General features: G+C 41.5%; 1 protein-coding gene across 1 annotated transcript in view; it reads right to left on the reverse strand.

Moving 5' to 3' along the window:
• Positions 1-20,105, reverse strand: part of CBL (Cbl proto-oncogene, E3 ubiquitin protein ligase) — an 85,637-nt gene extending 65,532 nt beyond the window's left edge. The window contains exons 1-2 of the mRNA XM_014539878.1: positions 20,064-20,105; positions 11,708-11,955 (exon numbers count right to left, since the gene is read on the reverse strand). Of these exons, the coding sequence (XP_014395364.1) occupies positions 11,708-11,955; positions 20,064-20,105 (290 nt within the window). The remainder of the gene's footprint in view (positions 1-11,707; positions 11,956-20,063) is intronic.
• Positions 20,106-21,398: the final 1,293 nt, after the last annotated feature.

Raw genomic sequence — 21,398 nt, forward strand, 5'->3', positions numbered from 1 at the left:
ACAGATGATATTCCTGTTTGGGACCAAGAATTCCTCAAAGTTGACCAAGGAACACTATTTGAACTTACTCTGGCTGCAAACTATTTAGACATCAAAGGTTTGCTTGATGTTACATGCAAGACTGTTGCCAATATGATCAAGAGGAAAACCCCTGAAGAGATTCGCAAGACCTTCAATATAAAAAATGACTTTACTGAAGAAGAGGAAGCCCAGGTACGCAAAGAGAACCCGTGGTGTGAACAAAAGTGAAAAGTTGTGCCTGACACTGTAACACTGGAAGGATTGTTCCACATACTAGTTGCACTGCTCTGTTTATAATTGTTAATATTAGGCAAACAGTAGACAAATGCAGCAGCAAATCAACTGTATTAGCAGAATATTGCCTTCATTGCATGTGTAGTTTGGGTACAGATTCCAAACCTATGGCTGAGTTTCTTCCAGTATAATCAAAATATCTTTTCTTTGCTCTGAATAAAACTGAATTGTGGGTTCTCTATTAAAAAAATAAAATAAAATAAAAGAAAAACATCAATCAGCTGCCTCCTGCATGCCCCCCATTGGGGATCGAACCTGCAACCTGGGCATGTGCCATGACAGAGAATGGAACCAGCAATCCCCGGAGAATGGGACGACGCTCAACCAACTGAGCCACACCGGCCAGGCTATAACTTATTATTTATTTATTTTTTAAATATATTTTTATTGACTTCAGAGAGGAAGGCAGAGAGACAGACAGAAACATCAATGATGAGAGAGAATCACTGATTGGCTGCCTCCTGCACACCCCACATTGGGGATTGAGCCTGAAACTCATCTTGGTTCTCTAATTTATTTTTAAAATAAACTTTTCATTTTGGAATTTTAGGTTTACACAAAAGTTGCAAAGACAGTAAGTGCATAGCACTCCCATATACTCCTCACTCGGGTTCAGTTTCCCTTAATATTATCTTATATTACTGTGGTACCTCTGTCAAAACTGAGATATCAACATCATATAGTCCTACTAACTAACCCAGACTTTATTCAAGTTTCTTCTCTTTTTCCATTAATGTCCTCATCAGTTCCAGGATCTAATCAAGGATAACACGCTACATTTATTCACCCCATCTCCTCAGTCTCCGGCGGTCCGTGACAGTTCCTCAGTCTTCCCTTGCGTTCCATGACCTTAATCATTTTGAGGAGTACTGCTCAGGGTTTTTGTACGACATCCTTCGATTTGTGTTTAGCTGATGTTTTTCTCCTATTTTGACTGGAGTTCCGAGTTTATAGAAAGAATACCACAGAAGGCAGTGCCTTCTCATCACATCCCATCCCATCAGGGCTGCATAAAGTCCACAGGACATCACTGAAATGTCAGCCTGACTACCCACGTTAGGCAGCGTTTACCAGCTTCTCCACAGCACAGTTATTCCTGGAAAATATTTACTTTTTCATATATATTCCCTCCTTCCTAACTATTTAAAACAGACACTTATACTAGAGTCAATATTTTTAAATGATTAACATGATACATTCTCATTAAAGCACAAACTACTGAGGCATAATATTTATGTTAGTACCTTTGGTTTTCAGTGTGGTTGTAAAAAAAAACAAAAATAGCTTTAAAATCATTGTGAACACGTTCACTAAGCTACATTGTTTTAGGTCGAGGAAGAACAAGATGGTGGTGTAAACATGGTGCTTATGGCTTCCCACAACCACATTAAAATTACAACTAAAATATCAAAAAACCATCATTCAGAAACACCTGAAATCTGGCTTAACGGAAGTCCTACAACTAGAGGATAAAAACAGAAACACTGAGACTGGTAGGAGGGCTGGAGGCACAACACGGGCGTGTTTTTAATCGGGAGGGACATCTGGGCTACAGAGATGCCCCCCTGAGGAGCGAGAGGTCTGTCACAACCAGGCCCCTAGACCAGGGTTCGAGAGCCAGGAAGAGAAGTCAATAATTTAGGGCTGTAAAAACCAGCGAGGATTGTGGCTGAGTGACACGGAGGCTACTGGAGTCCCCGGCAGTTCCTCTTCGAGCAAGCATGTCACACTCGGCCTGCAGGCCGCATGCGGCCCACAACGAATGTTTCTGTGGCCCAGCCAATATAACGATATATAAAAAATGTCTTAATAAAAATTCCGTAACTTAATGTTTACAATACCGTTATACATAATTATTAACAATGAACTACAACGTTCGCTAATGACTGTTACTATCATCGTGCTGCATTCATTTCCCTACGCGCCTTACACTTCTCTCCACTAACACCAGCAGCAAATCCTTTAGCAGCCGGTGGCCACACTAGTCTTGTACTGACTGACTTGTTTGGTGTGCACAACAGGAAATACTTCGCTTTCAGAGAATAAGAAAAATAGGTTTACTTGGTTACGCTTATTAATTTGTGTCTGGTAAGTTAATGTTCAAGAAAAAATATTGTAATTAAAATGTTCTACTATTTTATGTTAACGATGACTCATTTATTTCCCTTTGTGTTCAGCATGTCTTTATCGAAATAAACCTACGTTTCTATGAAAATTGAAGCTTTTGTTTTTTTGCGGCCCACATAAGCTTACACCTTATTTATTGGGCCCGTGGTAGCCTGAGTTTGACATGCTTGTCTTAGAGGGCCATGCACAGACTTACTCGGACTCACTCCCTCTGAGCTCCAGCACTGGGGCAGCAGCTTGCAAGGATCCATGGACATTCGAGGAGAAACTAAATTTTCTGGCATCAGGCGAGAACTTGGGGGCAGCTTTCTTTTTTCTTTTTTTTTTATATTTTATTGATTTTTTACAGAGAGGAAGGGAGAGAGATAGAGAGTTAGAAACATCAATGAGAGAGAAACATCGATCAGCTGCCTCCTGCACACTCCCCACTGGAGATGTGCCCGCAACCAAGGTACATGCCCTTGACCGGAAACGAACCTGGGACCTTTAAGTCCGCAGGCCGACGCTCTATCCACTGAGCCAAACCGGTTTCGGCTGGGGGCAGCTTTCTACCAGAAGAAAGTGCAGGGACCTCCCCTCCACAGAGCTGACAGCAGGCGCCATAGCTGAGTCTCCATCAACCTGGCCCACACTGTTTGCCCTGCCCTGGTGATTCTCTGAGATCGCACCCCACCCAATTTGCAGCCCCAAGGTGTTGGCAGTGTGTCTCTTCCCTATGCATGGCCTGTTCTGGCGCAGGCCTCAGACTTTCCTAAAATATACCCAACAAGCAGCAGCTGGCCTCAGTGTGCCCCATCCCTCTCGATAGGGGCCCAGGCCCCGCACTAGCAGCAGCCAAAGTTCACAGCTTAGCCTCTCCTGGGCACCTCCAAGCCCAACACAAGTCGCAGCCATCTGCAGATTCTCTCTCATCATTGATGTTTCTAACTCTCCCTCTCTCTCCCTTCCTCTCTAAAATCAATAAAAATCTATTTTCCAGCCTTGATATTCTGTTTCTTTGAAATGTATAATGATTCAAACACACACACACACACACACACACACACACACACAAGGTTAGATGCCTTGCTCTTTAATCATACAGCTATGCTGGAGCAGTATGACATCATGAAAAGTTTACTGCTCTTTAAAAGATTGAAGGGAGCTGCAACAAAAGGACAGCAGCATCAATTCCTTCTCTCCTGTCACTGCTTCCTCAATTCCCTGCGGCATGGCTGTAGCATTAAATTCTATAAATGGCCCTAACCCGTTTGGCTCAGTGGATAGAGTGTCGGCTTGCGGACTGAAAGGTCCCGGGCTCGATTCTGATCAAGAGCATGTATCTTGGTTGCGGGCACATCCCCAGTAGTGGGTGTTCAGTAGGCAGATGATCGATGTTTCTCTCTCATTGATGTTTCTAACTCTCTATCCCACTCCCCTCCTCTCTAAAAAATCAATAAAATATATTTTTAAAAAATTCTATAAATCAGCCGTGGGCAAACTATGGCCCGTTTGAAATGAATAAAACTAAAAAAAAAAAAAAAAAAAGACCGTACCCTTTTATGTAATGATGTTTACTTTGAATTTATATTAGTTCACACAAACACTCCATCCATGCTTTTGTTCCGGCCCTCCGGTCCAGTTTAAGAACCCATTGAGGCCCTCGAGTCAAAAACTTTGCCCACCTCTGCTATAAATGATTACAGAGGTTCTCGGTGTGTTGTGCAGTCCCAGGGTCCTCCAGGGCCCTTGCGGGGAGTGGGAGAGGGTGGGGTGTGTGTGCAGTGTGAAAATTGTTTCCATAGCAACACTAAGACTGCATGTGATTGGTCTTTTCCACTGTGTTGACATTTACATTGATTGCATAAAGCAATGGTGGTGAGACTGCTGGTGCCCTAGCATGAATCAAGACGGTAGCACTAAACTACATACGTGGACGCTATTCTTCACCGGGACTTGCAATCAAATCAAATTGTTAGCTGCATGTAATGTCCTGGTGAAGCAGGAAAGGTCACTAATTTTGTTAAATCCTGAAGCTCAAGATGTTTTTAATATTCTGCATGACAAAATGAGACGTTCACAGAGAGCACTTCTGTTGCAATGTCTTCAGAAAGAGCACTTTTGCAATGTTTAAACTGTTAGTTGAAGTAGCCTCTTCTTTTCATAAAACATCTTCTAAATCATTTAATCATTTTAAGTATACAATTCAGTAGCATTAAGTATATTCACAATGTTTTATAACTATCACCACTAACCATTTCCAGAATTTTTCATCATCCCAAATAGAATTAGCAGTAACTACCTACTCTCTATGCCCAGCTAAACTTGTCCTGATTTGTGCTTTCTGTCTCTATGAATTACCTATTCTAAATACCTGATATAAGTGAAATAATACAATAGTTTGTCCTTTTGTATCTGGCTTGTTTCACTTAGCATAATGTTTTTAAGGTTCATCCATGTGGCAGCATGTATCAGAATTTCTTTCCTTATTACAGCTGGGAAATATTGCATTGTATGTACAGATCACATTCATCTATTGAGGGACACCTGAGTGATGTCCACCTTGTGGCTATTGTGAATAATGCTGCTATGAACACGTGTGTACAAACACCTGTTCAAGCTCTGCTTTCAATTATTTTGGGTAAACACCTAGAACTGTTAGATCGGATGGTAATGCTATTTTCAACTTTTTGAGGAGCCGCCCATTGCTGTACACAGTGATTGCACCACTTCACATCGCGCCAGCAGTGCACACAGGTTCCAGTGTCTCCACAGCCATGTCAACACTGATCAGTTTCCCTTTTTTGGTAATAACCATCCTAATGGGTGTGAAGTGATATCTTACGGTTTTGATGTGCATTTCTCTAACGGCTAATGCTACTGAGCCTCTTTTCATGTACTTATTGGCTAACTGTGTGACTTCTTTGAAAAAAAAATCTATTCCTATCTTTTGCTCGTTTTTTTTTTTCATTAGATTGTTGTTTTGTTGTTGAATTGTAGATCTATTCTAGATTTTAATCCCTTATCAAATATGTGATTTACAAATATTCCCGCCCAATTTGTGGGTTGTGTTTTCACTCTTGTTAATGTCCTTTGATGAATAAAGTTTTTTTTAATTGAATTTATTGGGCTAACATTAGTTAATAAAATTATACAGGTTTCAGGTATACAATTCTGAAAGATACCATCTGTGTATTGTACTGGATGTTTACCACCCAAGTCAAGTCTCCTTCCATCACCACTTATCCCAACTTTCCCTTCTTCTACCACCGCCCAGCCCCCAATGCATAAACTTTTAAATTTTGACAAAGTCCAATTGATCTGGTTTTTTCCTTTGTCTGATTTGGTGTCATCGTCAAAAAATCATTGCCCAGCCCTAACTGGTTTGGCTCAGTGGATAGAGTGTCAGCCTGCGGACTGAAAGGTCCCAGGTTCGATTCAGGCCAAGGGCATGTACCTTGGTTGCGGGCACGTCCCCAGTAGGAGATGTGCAGGAGGCAGCTGATTGATGTTTCTCTCCCATCGATGTTTCTAACTCTCTATCCCTCTCTCTTCCTCTCTGTAAAAAATCAATAAAATATAATTAAAAAAAAAAAGTTTACCCCTGAACAGCTGTGGTTTCTGTAATCTACAACCCAGCTGTCTCAAATAGTATTTTTAAAAAAAAATCATTGCCCAATCTGAGATAATGGAGATATTTCACCTGTTTACTTCTTAGTATTTTATATTTTAGCTCTTAAAATTTAGGTCTTTGATTTTGAGTTAATTTTTATATATGCTGTGCGTAGTGTCCAACTTCATTCTTTTGCATGTAGATATCCAGTTTTCCAGCACCATGTGTTGAAAAGACTGTCTTTTCCTTTGAGTGGACTTGGCATTCTTGTTGAAAATTAATTGACCATATGTGTGAGGGTTTATTTCCGGGCTCTCTCGATATGTCTGTCCTTATGCCAGTACCACACCATCTTGATTACTGTGGCTTTGTGGTAAAGCTTTGAAATGAAGAAATGTGAGTCCTCCAACTTTGTTCTTTTTCAAGATTGTTTTGGCTATTCAAGGTTCCTTGAGATTCTTTATGAATTTAGGATCAGCACTGTCAATTTCTGCAAAAAGGGCAACTAGAATTTTGATAGGAATTGTGGTGGACCTGTCGATCAATTTGAAGTACTGCCATTTTAAAAAATTTATCTTTATTGTTGAAAATATTATAGATGTCCCTTTTTTCCCCATTGACCCCCTCCACCCTGCACCTGCCCCCTCCCCAAGGACTTACCACACTACTGTCTGTGTCCATGGGTTATGCATATATGCATACAAATTCTTTGGTTAATCTCTTCCAGCCCTTCTCTCCCCTCTTCCCTCTGAGATTCTTCAGTCTGTTCTATGCTTCCATTTCTATTTTGTTCATCAGTTTATTTTGTTCATTAGATTCCACATATGAGAGAGATCATGTGATACTTGTCTCTCTCTGACTGGCTTATTTCACTTAGCATAATACTCTCCACGTCGCTCCATGCTGTCTCAAAGGGTAAGAGATCCTTCTTTTTCACATCTGCATAGTACTCCATCATGTAAATGTACCACATCTTTTTTATCCACTCATCTGCTGATGGGCACTTGGGCTGTTTCAAGATCTTAGCTGTTGTAAATTGCGCTGCTATGAAAACAGGTGTGCATGTTGCCGCCCTAACAATACTGTCTTTCACTCTATGACCATGGGATGTCTTTCCATTTACTTAGGTTTTCTTCTACTTCTTTCAGCAGCATTTTGTAGTTTCCAGTGTAGAATTGTTAAATTTATTCCTAACTAGTTTATTCTTTCTGATGATATTATAAATGGAATTTTTTCTTCATTTCATTTTTGGACAGTTTGTTACTGATGTATAGAATACAATTGATTTTATATATTGATCTTGTATCCTGTACTTTGCAGAACCCATTTACTGGTTCTAGTAGTTTTTTTAGTGGATTCCTTAGGATTTTCTATAAGCAAGATCATTTCATGTGCAAATAGAGATATAGTTTTACTTCTTCCATTCCTTTGTGGACACATTTATTTCTTTATCCTGCTTAATTGCTCTGGCTAGAACCTCATCTGTTGAATAGAACCTATCCTATATAATAAAAGAGAAACATGCAAATTAACCATCCCTCTGCTACCCTCAAGCCACGCCCACAAGCCAATCAGGCGTGAGTATGCAAATTAACCCAACTAAGATGGTGGCAGCCACAGAGCTGGAGCAAGCGAGGCTTGGGTTGCCCCCCGCGACGGAGGAAGCCAAGCTTCCCGCCTGCCCTGGCCGGCTCTGGGCTCCACTCAAGGCTACAAAGTTTCAATTATAGAAGATAAATAAATCCCAGGGAAAAAAAAAGAAAGAAAAGAGGAGAGGCTGGGAGCTTGGGTCACCGGGGGGCATGGCCAGCCTGAAAACGGCCCTCAGCCCCTCACCCAGACTGGCCAGGCACCCCAGCGGGACCCTCACCCTGATTCGGGACACCCTTCAGGGCAAACCAGCCGGCCCCCACCTGTGTACCAGGCCTCTATCCTATATAATAAAAGGGTAATATGCAAATTGACCCAAACAGCAAAAACAACTGGGAATGACTGGTCACTATGACACACACTGACCACCAGGGGCAGACACTCAACGCAGGAGCTGCCCCCTGGTGGTCAGTGCGCTCCCACAGGGGGAGCTCTGCTCAGCCACAAGCCAGGCTGACGGCTGCCAGCACAGCAGTGGTGGCGGGAACCTCTCCTGCCTACTCAGCAGAGCTAAGGATGTCCGACTGCAGCTTAGGCCTGCTCCCAGCTGGCAAGTGGACATCCCCCGAGGGCTCCCGGGCTGCCAGAGAGATGTCTGACTGCCAGCTTAGGCCCGATCCCCCAGGGAGCGGGCCTAATCCAGCAGGTGGACATCCCCCAAGGGGTCCCAGACTGTGAGAGGGCACAGGCCGGGCTGAGGGACCCTCCCCCCCACGGCACAAATTTTTGTGCACCGGGCCTCTAGTGTTAAATAGAAGTGGTGAGAGCAGACATCCTTGTCTTGTTTCTGATATTAGGAGGAAAGCTTTCAGTCTGTGGCATGGAACACCATTTTTACTTAAAAGAATAACTAACAAAGTATGGTTACTCAGACTTGGGTATCTGGCAGACAGTTTGCCCAAAATGAATGAAATGACCTGTCACTTTAAGGAAAACAACAGATAGTTTGTGTTGCCAGTGACACACTCGAGTTTTTAAGTAAAAATTAGAATTTTGGAAAACTTCCACCTACTATGAGCTTAACAGCTTCTCAATAAAACTTTTCTAACGAGATTCAATTAATTAATGTGACTGTACAATGATGTGTCAACACTTAGAAAACCTACCTAACCTAGTAATATTTTCCAAGTGACTAATGCCTGATATTACAAAATCATACATGAGTAAAAGACTAATTCCAAGTGCAAGACCATGAATCCATGAATTTTAATATAATAAAGTACAAAATATTCTTTGAGGTGGTCTAAAAGATTTGCAAAAATGTAAAACTCCTTTAAAAAATATTTCCAAAAAAAAAAATTCCCATAAAAATGTTTCCATGTTAAAATGTAATGGGCTTATCACTGTTATTTTAAAATGTTTAAATGTTATTTTAACTATTTAAATATTTTTAATTTCTTGGTTTTAATACTGAATATGGTTAATATTGAGATACACCAGTATAACCCAAATATACAAGACTCTTTAATGTCCTCAGTGATTTTTAGAATGTAAAGGATCTTAAAATTAAAAAAGTTTGAGAAAAAAATTACATTAATAAACAAAAGCTCTTGACAACTAGATATGTTGCCTACCCCTACATGATATTTTCTAAGAAAACCGAACATGTTACTGTCATGTATTACAGTTAACCCAGTGACTCAGGACTGATCCTGGTCTACACTGAAGCTGGAGAGGGCTGTGTTGGGAATTCAGTGTGTGTGTTCACCTCCGTTAACTTCACCTTCTCCTTTTCGACCAAGATTTCTAGCCTCTGGCAATGAGGCTTAGCACTGTGTGTGACTAAGTTCGCTGAGCTCAGCTGAGTCAACTGATCATGTTCTGTAATAAACAACAGGATTGCCCTTGTGAATCCATGTTGGTACCTAAAAATGATCACATATTTTTCCTTCTTTTAAAAATAATTTGGGCCCTAACAGGTTTGGCTCAATGGATAGAGCATCGGCCTGCGGACTGAAGGGTCCCGGGTTCGATTCCAGTCAAGGGCATGTACCTTCGTTGTGGGCACATCCCCAGTGGGGGGTGTGCAGGGGGCAGCTGATCGATGTTAAAATAAAAATAATTTGGTGGATTACATATTCATTGTAGAAAATGTTGAAAATATAAACAGAAAGAAAATTAAAATTACCTCTAATTCCAATACCTAGAAATAACTACTGTTGAGATTTTGGTATCATTTCTCTTCCTTCCTCTCTCTCTAAAAATCTATTTTTTAAAATCTTAAAGAGAAAAACACCCTTTTAGAAAAAACTCTCATGGCAGCCTGTTATCTATAGGAGAAGGTTTAGAGGTCAAAGAACAGCTCTTTACAATCCAATTCCAACCTGTATTTCCAGCTTACCTCTCTCCCCAATTCTAGCCAAACCACACTGCTCATGTCCTGAAACATACAGAGCTGACGTTTTCATGCCACTGTGTTAAAGGCCTTTCTTCACTCTTCTGCCTAGAAAATACCTACCCTTCAGAATCTAGCTCAAAGAACACCTCTCTCTGTCACACTCCCTAAAGCCACTAAGCAAAACTGTATTCTCACAGCATTTTGTACACACCTCTACGAAAGCATTTATCATGTTGCATCATAATTAAATGCGTAGCTCTTCTTTTCACCTAGAATTTAAACAGAACCTAGTTCACTGTAGATGGCAACTAAATTTTGAAAGTTCTGGTACCTAATAAAGTAAAATTGTATTTTTTAATTATTTATTTTTAAACTCAACTATACAAAACTAGTTAGCTAAGGTCCATATAGTCAAGGGGTTTTTTTTGTTTTGTTTTTTTAATATATTTTATTGATTTTTACAGAGAGGAAGAGAGAGGGATAGAGAGTTAGAAACATCAATGAGAGAGAAACATCGATCAGTGACCCCTGCACACTCCCCACTGGGGATGTGCCCGCAACCAAGGTCCATGCCCTTGACCGGAATCGAACCTGGGACCCTTGAGTCCGCAGGCCAATGCTCCATCCACTGAGCCAAACCGGTTAGGGCTCAAGGTTTTAACATAAGTCATGAAATTAAAATAATAAAAAGGAATAAAGTTCCTTTTCATATAAAGTAGAAGTCACAAAGGTTCCTACACATTGAATTTAGTCACCCGACGTCTTTGTAAATAAAGAAGAAAAAGACTAGTGTCCAGGACCGAACCTGAGTGATTTCTGGTAGTAAAGATAATAGGAATAATGATGTGCATCAAATGTTAAGTGAGAGACAGAATCTAAAACAGCAGCATCAAAGGGCACAAGGATACCAGGTAGCAAGTTACTGCTTAATGCCCTCAGAAAGTACTGCCCCTAATTCAGGTCACTCCTCAAGAGTAGTTTATTCCTTAAAAAGTACTAGTGGAACTTACACTTTTTACTTGTTTTAGATGAGTTAATCTTTACTTTCAATTGAATAAAACCAAATACAACTATACCCACATATATAATCAACCTACTTCTCTCCTAGTATGTAGCTTCCAACAACCAATAACAGGATAGCCAATATAGTTTTTGGTACTTAAGAATAAAAGAATATATAGTAATCCCTCAAATATTTATTGAATTAACTTACATTTGCCAATATCTATTCTATTTGAAATGTCACTTTACCTATAAAAGAAATGTTATGTCACTACTTTTTATTTAAACTATTGCCTTAATTTGTCTTCCTATTATCCCATACTTACAATTTACCTAATATGCTACAGCTCCGGCAAAATCTGCCCTTATTATACCTCAGCTTAACACTCCAGCCTCTTTCATTCAAACTGTCACCCACCCACAAAATTTCATGCTCTTCAGGGTCTCTAAAGGACCTACTGCCTCCAACTCATCTTCATGATGGTAAGTCACTGACTTTTCAGAGGAAGTGAGGAACAGTTCAACATCCCCCAGGCAACCTTTTCTATAAACCCCACCTTGAAATCAAATGTCAGCTTTGCATTCTTGTTGACAGAAAATTAAAACCAGCTGAACTACTTCTACATGTTACCCATTCAAGCAATCACAGACCTGCACCAACATTTGTGTAGTATCTCCATTACCTAGGCTGAGAATTCTCCTCATACATTCTTTCTTTACCCTCCTTGAAGAGGCTTATGGTCTGCTTAGTTTTCTTCATCAAATTCTCCATGAACACCCTAAAATACTCATTTTCTCCAAGTGTCTCCATCTTCCCCTCATATCTTGACAGGACAGTGCGCAGGTGCTGGTAGGTGTCTGGCAGCAGGTCTAGGATGTAAGGCGGGCTGTTCTTTAGCGCCAGCTTTGGGTTCTGACACAGCCGCACCACCTGAAACAAATGGAAAAGAAGGGCTATTACTTGGAGGATCTTAAGGACAATTTCCTTTTTTAAGTTTAAAAAGATATAAAATATGTGCTATTGCAGAAATCTGAAAAATGGGTAAGAATACAAGAAATGATCAATAACTCCTCTGTCCACAGGCTATCAATTTACTTTTTAAAAAATATATTTTTATTGATTTCAGAGAGGAAGGGAGAGGGAGAGAGAGAAACATCAATGATGAGAGAGAATCATTGATTGGCTGCATCCTACACGCTCCCTACTGGGGATCACGTCCACAACCCAGGCATGTGCCCTTGACCAGAATCAAACCCGGGACCCTTTAGTCCACAGGCTGACGCTCTATCCACTGAGCCAAACAAGCCAGGGCCTATTCACATTTTTAGTGGTTCCCCTAGAAGGATAAAACCATATGGAAGGCTAATGATTCCGACAACATGTAACAGACTAAACAACTGCAGCAGGAAGGTGGGGAAGGTGGGGGACATCCACACACATGCCTAAAAGAGCCGATGAAACATGGCAAATTCCTTCTGAACGCATGGCTTACTCCCTGAGAGCGTGAGAAAATTCTCAAGCTCGGAAGTGAAGATGGCGCCGGGAGGTAATCGGTGCTGGAGGGATGGCCTCGGAACAACCACTAGGGGACAGGAGCAGAGAGGCTGTGGACCCAGGGAAGCATGGAGCTCACTGACATACCCTTTCTTCTCAGATAAATGCAGGTCTCTCAGAATTTGCCAGTAATTTCTTTTTTCTTTTTTTAAATTTTTAAAAAATACGTTTTGATTGATTTCAGAAAGAGGAGAAGGAAGAGAGAGAGAAACATCCATCGGCTGCCCCACGCATGCACTACGATTGGGGACCGAACCCACAACCCAGCATGTACCCTCACTGGGAATCGAATTGGCAACTTTTGGTGCACAGGGTAATGCTTACACTGTTATTGACAGAAATTAAAACCAACTGAACTACTTCTACATGTTACCAATTCAAGCAATCACAGACCTGCACAAACATTTGTGTAGTATCTCCATTACCTAAGCTGAGAATTCTCCTCATACATTCTTTCTTTACCCAGGTTGATGGGGGCTGAGGCAGAGGCAATTAGGGGTGATCAGGCCAGCAGGGGAGGGCAGTTGGGAGTGAGATCAGGCTGGCAGGGGGTTAGGGGCAATCAGGCCAGCAGGGGAGGGCAGTTAGGAGTGATCAGGCAGGCAGAGGCAGTTAGGGGTGATCAGTCTGGCAGGGGAGAGCAGTTAGGGGCAAGATCAGGCTGGCAGGGGAGGGCAGTTGGGGGTGACCAGGCCGGCAGGGGAGGGCAGTTGGGGGCGAGATCAGGCCAGCAGGGGAGGGCAGTTAGGAGTGATCAGGCAGGCAGAGGCAGTTAGGGGTGATCAGTCTGGCAGGGGAGAGCAGTTAGGGGCAAGATCAGGCTGGCAGGGGAGGGCAGTTGGGGGTGACCAGGCCGGCAGGGGAGGGCAGTTGGGGGCGAGATCAGGCCAGCAGGGGAGGGCAGTTAGGAGTGATCAGGCAGGCAGAGGCAGTTAGGGGTGATCAGTCTGGCAGGGGAGAGCAGTTAGGGGCAAGATCAGGCTGGCAGGGGAGGGCAGTTGGGGGTGACCAGGCCGGCAGGGGAGGGCAGTTGGGGGCGAGATCAGGCCAGCAGGGGAGGGCAGTTAGGAGTGATCAGGCAGGCAGAGGCAGTTAGGGGTGATCAGTCTGGCAGGGGAGAGCAGTTAGGGGCAAGATCAGGCTGGCAGGGGAGGGCAGTTGGGGGTGACCAGGCCGGCAGGGGAGGGCAGTTGGGGGCGAGATCAGGCCAGCAGGGGAGGGCAGTTAGGGCTGATCAGGCCGGCAGGCAGAGAGGTTAGGGGCAATCAGGCAGGCAGAGAGGTTAGGGGAGATCAGGCAGGCAAGCAGGTGAGCGGTTAGAAGCCAGTGGTCCCACAGGGATCAGGCCTAAACTGGCAGTCGGACATCCCCCAAGGGGTCTCCGATTGGAGAGAGTGCAGGCTGGGCTGAGGGGAACCCCCCCCCATGCACGAATTTCATGCACCGGGCCACTAGTTATCTATAAAAAAGTAGAGAGACAAGCTGAGGCCACTGAAGATGTTATTCAGAAAGGACTTACTTTTGGTACTGGCAGGCAGATAGGTTATGGACACTAGGAATCCCAGATCATCTTAATCCAGAATTGAGAAGATTTAAAAGCTGGGCTTCAGTCCTTAAAAAGACTGGTCTACCTCTGTTTCACCCTTACTCCTACGATTTAGGTCCTCAGGGACCCCACCCAAAAACCTAGAGTGTTTCCCAGGGCCCTCCACTTTGACAGGCTCTAATTCCAATGTTTTGTCCTCCTTGGCTGAATCAGCAATGACCTCATCGGCAAGGCAGCCTCAAACACCAGACTCACCTCTCTGAGCTTTCCTCATCTTCCAGAGTTTGGCCTCATAATTCCTCACTGCTTTTACAGCTTTTCTGTATCTTCTAGCTTTTCTAGTTGTCGGCAGTATATTTAATTTGAAACAACCTAGTCTAACATTTGCAGAACTCTGACATCTTACTCATTATTTCACATTTTAAAATACCTATATTTTTGTCACCAGAAGCTCATTATAAACCTTTTGAGATGTCTAAATGGTTGCAGTCTATGAATGTACCATATCTTAATCATTGCCCACACTCTGCTTTATCATTTACATTGTTCTCAAGTCTTAAGTATTGCAAGTGTCACTGAGATGAACATCCGTGGGCACTTCATTCTGCTACATGTCGGACTGTTTCCTGAGGGTGGATTCCCCCAGAAGTGGGATCGTCAGGTCCATCGAGAACAACTGCAAAATTCCCATTTCAGGAACACTCAGCAGGGACTCTTTAAATTATGAGTGAGACAGTATTAAATTTCTAAAGCTAGATATACACCATTTCCTAAACTTTAAAGAACAGACCTACAGATAAGCCTAGCAAAAAAACATAAACAAATCAACAAAAATATTTAATGTATGATTATTTCAAGGCTTTAGGAAGTGCTCATCCTCTCAAGAATTTCAGGCCAAAAGAGAACGGCATAGCCAAGAAAAAAGACTCCGCCTCAGAAGACAAGTATCTTCTCAGTGCAATAGAGTCAAGAACTCACCTTTAATAAAACAAATGCAGACAGTCCCCAGTGTGTCAGTGTTACATTCTAAAATCGCACTTGTAAGTCAGCTGCTTACAATTCAGAATATATCTTACAGAATATATATTCACATATAAAAATGTGAACATGGTAGGTCCCTGGGTTAGTCCATGGAAGGAAGAAGGGGAAGCTGGCACTGGCACTAAGAGAGCAGGACCTGCAAGGATCACAAGAGGCATGTGACAGAAGGTTTTTATTTTCAGAGAAAACTGAACAGGAAATGGAATCTACAGCACAACTAGAAACTCTACACACATTAAAAGAAGACACATCTCCTTCCTCTCAAACAGGAAGAAGAGGAGTGAGGACAGGTCCAGAGAGAGACAAACGGAGGCAAAGTTGTACCTGATGGTTTTGATTTTTCTCAATGTATCCATTCAACAAATACAGGATGGGACAACATAGCTTTACAGTTGTTTATTTGGGAAAATAATACAATAATTAATAAATAATAATACAAGAATAACTCAATCTGAGAGGAATAAGGCCAGAAACAACAATTTTTAAAAAAATCAACATGATAAACATCAGGTTCTATGCAGAGAATAGAGTAGTATAATAAGAAAATCCTGGATGCTTTAGAATAGTGAATAGGGAAAGCTTTCTGAGATAAATTTGGGTTGAGAGTTTAAATTACAAGAAGGAGTTGGCCACGTAGACTCAGCAAAAGAGCAGCCCAAATAGAGGTAAAAAACTAACCCAACAGCCCTAAAGTAGAAACAAATTTGGATAGAAAGGTCAGCGAAAGAAAAAGGCAGAAAGCAAGGTGGAAAGGGTGACTGAGACAGAGATGTGGAGCAGGCAGGAAATTAACAAGAAGGCATTATGATGAAGTCTAAAATATGTTTTTAAATTTTCAATTAGAATTTAAAAGGGCCACCTGTTTGGTGTGATTCAATAGTTGAGCATCAAGCCATGAACCAGGAGGTCACAGTTGGATTCCCGGTCAGGGCACATGCCTGGGTTGCAGGCTCCATCCCCAGTAGGGGACCTGCAGGAGGCAGCAGATCAATGATTCTCTCTCATCACTGATGTTTCTCTCTCTCCCTCTCCCTTCCTCTCTAAAACCAATAAAAAAAAATTTTAATATCCTGTATCAGTCATTTACCTTTAGTAAATTTCTTAACATCTGAGCCTCAATTCTCCTATCTGTAGAAAGAGATGATACCTACCTCATAGGAAAACATTTGTGCAAGGACAGTTTCCAATAAAGTAGGCTTTCAGTAAGTGCCAGTTCCCCTCCCCATGTCCACACAGGGCAGGCAGAATTATCTATTGAAGATGCAATGGTAGACCTCACATAACCCTTTGCTGACTCCCAGAAACTGATACCATTATTCCGACCATCCTGGCCAAGCCACAGCTACCTTCCCAATTCCGCATGGCCCCTGACTAACTGGTACCCAAGGAACAGCGAACAAACAGCGGGCCGCCCAAGGACAGGCTGATCAACACCCTACAAACGCTACAGGAATCACCCCTCAAAGGTCCAAACCAAACAGAGCTCCCGATAAAAGTATTTACATTTATATCCAGGGCCAAACACACGAACCCATGTATTCTTCCTAATTAAAGGCAAATGTATTAACACCACGCAATCATGTTAAATGTAATATTTGCCTAAAATCTCTGAAAAAAAGATATATTTCCTTTCAGTAACAACAACTAAAAACTATACTAACACTGTTCTGATCTTACATACATTGTCCAACCTATAACATGCAATCAATAAATGTTACTATATCGCACTCCACAATAACATACCAGATTTACACTATCACAAGTTTAAAAAATGTTCCAAAATGCTTGATCAATTTGCATTTCAAATTAGTACTATGGACCTCCCAGGAGTGTTATATATCGCTCCTTAGAACAGCGGTTCTCAACCTGTGGGTCGAGACCGCTTTGGCGGTCGAACGACCCTTTCACAGGGTCGTCTAAGACCATCCTGCATATCAGATATTTACATTACGATTCATAACAGTAGCAACATTACAGTTATGAAGTAGCAACGAAAATAATTTTATGATTGGGTCACAACATGAGGAACTGTATTTAAAGGGCCAGAAGGTTGAGAACCACTGCCTCAGAATATGACCTTGTAAAAGATCATTTGTAGACTAAGTGTCTGACCAGGGAAATCAGCACTCCACAAACAACTTGAATCTCCAATGCTAACACAGACAATAAAGAAAATATATATAATCCCACTTCTAGGAATATATCCCAAGAAAACAGAAACGCCCATCAGAAAGGATATATGCACCCCTATGTTCATAGCAGCACAATTCCCCATAGCTAAGATTTGGAAACAGCCTAAGTGCCCATCAACAGATGAATGGATTAGAAAACTGTGGTACATCTACACAATGGAATACTACGCTGCTGTAAAAAAGAAGGAACTCTTACCATTTGCAACAGCATGGATGGAGCTGGAGAGCATTATGCTAAGTGAAATAAGCCAGTCAGAGAAAGATAAATATCACTCATTTATGGATAATAAAGAACATTATAAACTGATGAACAAAAATAGATACAGAGGCAGAGAAGCATCAAACAGACTGTCAAACTACAGCGGGAAGACTGGGGAGGGTTGAGCGGCGGGAAGGGGGGGTAAGAGATCAACTGAAGGACTTGTATGCATGCATATAAGCATAACCAATGGACAGGGTAGGGGAGGCCGGGGGAAGGTCAATAGGGGAAAAAAAGAGACACATGTACTACTATTTGTAATACTTTAAACAATTAAATTTTTATAAAAAAGAAAGAAAATATATAGGTAGAACTACTCTTTGGATATTAAAGTCTTCTAGAAAGAAAAAAATGCCTTAAATATTTATAACCTCTAGGGAAAAAAGTTCCAAAAAGGCTCTGTGAATAATTCAACAAATTATCAACCAATAGTTAACAAATATTAAAGGCCAAAGCAGCCTGCCTTTGTTACTTCTGTGAATTTTAAATGGCAGTCACAGTTAACTTTAAAAAATTCACCAAATAATTTCTGCAAGATAAAATATTTCCCTGTCTAGTCTGATCTCTATTTGGCCAGCTTTACTTTGCTTTCCATGTCTCCCAACAGTAAAAACGGCTGCTTTTTGTTGACCCCTGCTGTACATTTACAGCATCGCGCAGAACAATGTCAAAAAGAAGAATGTGCCTAGCTCTGGGGACCAACAGCATCCTGTGCAGCTGCCATATCCTCCATTCACAGTAGCTTTCTCACCAGCCTGGCTACTCTTTGCTTCTGTCAAGGCTCAATGATCAATAGAAAAATTTTGGAAAGTGCTATGATCACACTACAGAGGTATATTATGCTTCAAAACTGCTAAACTTTTGAAAAATAGAAAAGCTACAGAGAACAGTGCCTAAACTAATTCTATTCTAATCACAATGTTTGATAACACAAAGGAACCTGTATTTCTAATTAAGCAGAAAACTGTAAGCATATAGGACTATGAATAACTAAGTATTCTCTTTTTTTAATATATTTTTATTGAGTTCAGAGAGAGGCAGGGAGAGGGAGAAAGAGAGAAACATCAATGATGAGAGAGAATCATTGTTTGGCTGCACACCCCACACTGGGGATCAAGCCCACAATCTGGGCATGTGCCCTGACCGGGAGTCCAACCGTGACTTCCTGGTTCATAGATTGATGCTCAACCACTGAGCCAAGCTGGCCAGGCATAACTGAGTACTTTTCATCTCTGTAGACCTCAACTTATCCATGGAAGCATTTTTCATTTCAAACTATTTCATAAATTAAAACATTATTAAAATAAGCACTCAAAAATGAGTATTCAGTATGTTGAGCTACATATAAACATGTAAAATTGGATTACAGTTTTAAAAGAATTTATATTGCTCAAGAGAATAGGAAGTATAGCAAAAGAGACACCAGACTAGGAGTCTGGAGCCCTGGGTTCTAGTCTGGTGTATGACAGGAACTGGCTACATGACCTTAGGCAAGTTATTCATCTCTCAATTTCTACTCTACAAATAAAAGAGATCAAGTAATTTCTAAATTCTCATAAGACTTTAATTTCCTAAAGTCTTCTTAAAATTTCAAGTTTCGGAAACTTGAAGATTTATCAGTTGTACAAGTGCAAATATGTATATTAGCATACTGCCCTCCAAAAAAAAAATCTTCCACCCACAACCCTTGTCTAGTTTCTTGACTTAAATATGGTAGCTGATTCCTAGTTATCTCAGGTACCTTAGTGAAAACATGGCACCTTGCCACACTCCCACTGTATCGAGCACAAACTCTAACAGGTGCCAGGGCGTTAGACTGCCCAGCGCGTGCACACTGCGCTCTGGCGCTGTGGTGAGGGCACACCAGGGCTCTGGGCAGCTCGGTGGGGGTCATTAGGTAAACTACTCCTTAATCCCTGAGAAGACAAGCAGGGGACTGGGAGTGGGGAGGGATTTTAGACCACACAGGCGCCGCACTGTCCTAATACACGGTACATCGCAACTAGGGTCAGACTTCCACATGTGATGTTAATCATTTCACCTCTAGTTTGTTCTAAGGGTTTGGTTTGGAATTTTTCTAATATGCCTGATCAGAGAATTACTTTTTTTTTTAATACTCACCTGAGGATATTTTTTCCATTGATTTCTAGAGAGAATGGAAGGGGGGAGAGAGAGAGAGAGAAACATTGACATGAGAGAGACACATGGATTGGTTGCCTCCCCCACACCCCATCCTGGGGCTGGGGAACCTGCAACCGAGGTATGTGCCCTTGACTGGAATCAAACCCGAGACCTTTCAGTCGGTGGGCCGATACTCTAACCACTGAACAAACCGGCCAGGGCATGCATTCTATTTTTAAAAGGACAAAGTAGCCCTAGCCAGTTGCTCAGTGGTTGGCCTATGAACGGAAGGATCCCACATTCGATTGCAGTCAAGGGCACGTACCTGGGTTGCAGACTTGATTCCTGGCCCCTTGTTGGGGCACATGCGGGAGGCAACCAATGGATGTGTCTCTCTCACACTGATGTTTCTCTTTCTCTGTCTCTCCCTCTCCCTTCCACTCTCTCTAAAAAATCAATGGAAAAAATATCCTCAGGTGAGGATTAACAAAACAAACACAAAAATAGAATCCATGTATAAAAACTGCATGGTTGGGATATGCACACATATGTAATACCTTAATCAATAAAAAAAGAATAAAAATTATAAATAAATAAAACAAAAAAACTGCATGGTTAAGATGTCAGCACATGTCAAGTTATTTAGTTTGATATAGTATGTATTTTTTAAAGTTTAATGTATGATTCCTTTGACTCAGCCTATTGCATTTCTAGGAGTTTAGTCTAAAGAAATATTTAGGCCCTAACCGGTTTGGCTCAGTGGATGGAGCATCGGCCTGCGGACTGCGGGGGGTCCCAGGTTCGATTCCGGTCAGGGGCATGTGCCTTGGTTGCGGGCACTTCCCCAGTGGGGGCGGTGCAGGGGGCAGCTCATCGATGTTTCTCTCTCATCGATGTTTCTAACTCTCTGTCCCTCTCCCTTCCTCTCTGTACAAAATCAATAAAATATATTTTTTTTAAAAAGAAATATTTAGAAATTGCATAATGGATAGTCATTAAAGCATTGTTTCTAATATTAATAATAAAAAATAACCTAGAAAATAAGCAATATAAATATATTAAGTAAGTCCTTAAAAAAGAATTCAAGAAGCCCAAGCCCGGTGGCTCAGTTGGTTGGAGCATCATCCCATACACCAAAATATGGTGGGTTCGATTCCTGGTCAGGGCATATATCTAGGTTTCGGGTTCGAGCCCCAGGAGGCAATCAATCGATGTTTCTCTTTCACATTGATGTTTCCCTCTCTCTTTCTGCCTTCCTCTCTCTCTAAAAATCAATTTAAAAAAAACGTATCCTAGGGTGAGGATTAAAAATTTTTTTTTAATTCAAGAAGACATATAAGTGTTATTAACATAGAAAATCTCCATAATGTAGCAATTTTTTAAAAAAGAAAAACTTCTGGAACCAACTTTGCTTAAAAATCCCACTTTTACTTAAAAATGTATAATTTTATAAAATTTAAGAACATAATAACTAAAACCTTAAAACATTAATAGGATGCTTTCTTCCCATTCATTTATTTACTTTTTTTTTCACTTCAAATTATTTATTTATTTATTCTTCTTTATTGTTTAAAGTATTACAAATAGTAGTACATATGTCTCCTTTTTTTCCCCATTGACCTCCTCCCGGCCTCCCCTACCCCCCTCCACCCCGCCCCCA

This window comes from Myotis brandtii, unplaced genomic scaffold, assembly GCF_000412655.1.
Source record: "Myotis brandtii unplaced genomic scaffold, ASM41265v1 scaffold105, whole genome shotgun sequence".
NCBI lineage: Eukaryota > Metazoa > Chordata > Mammalia > Chiroptera > Vespertilionidae > Myotis > Myotis brandtii.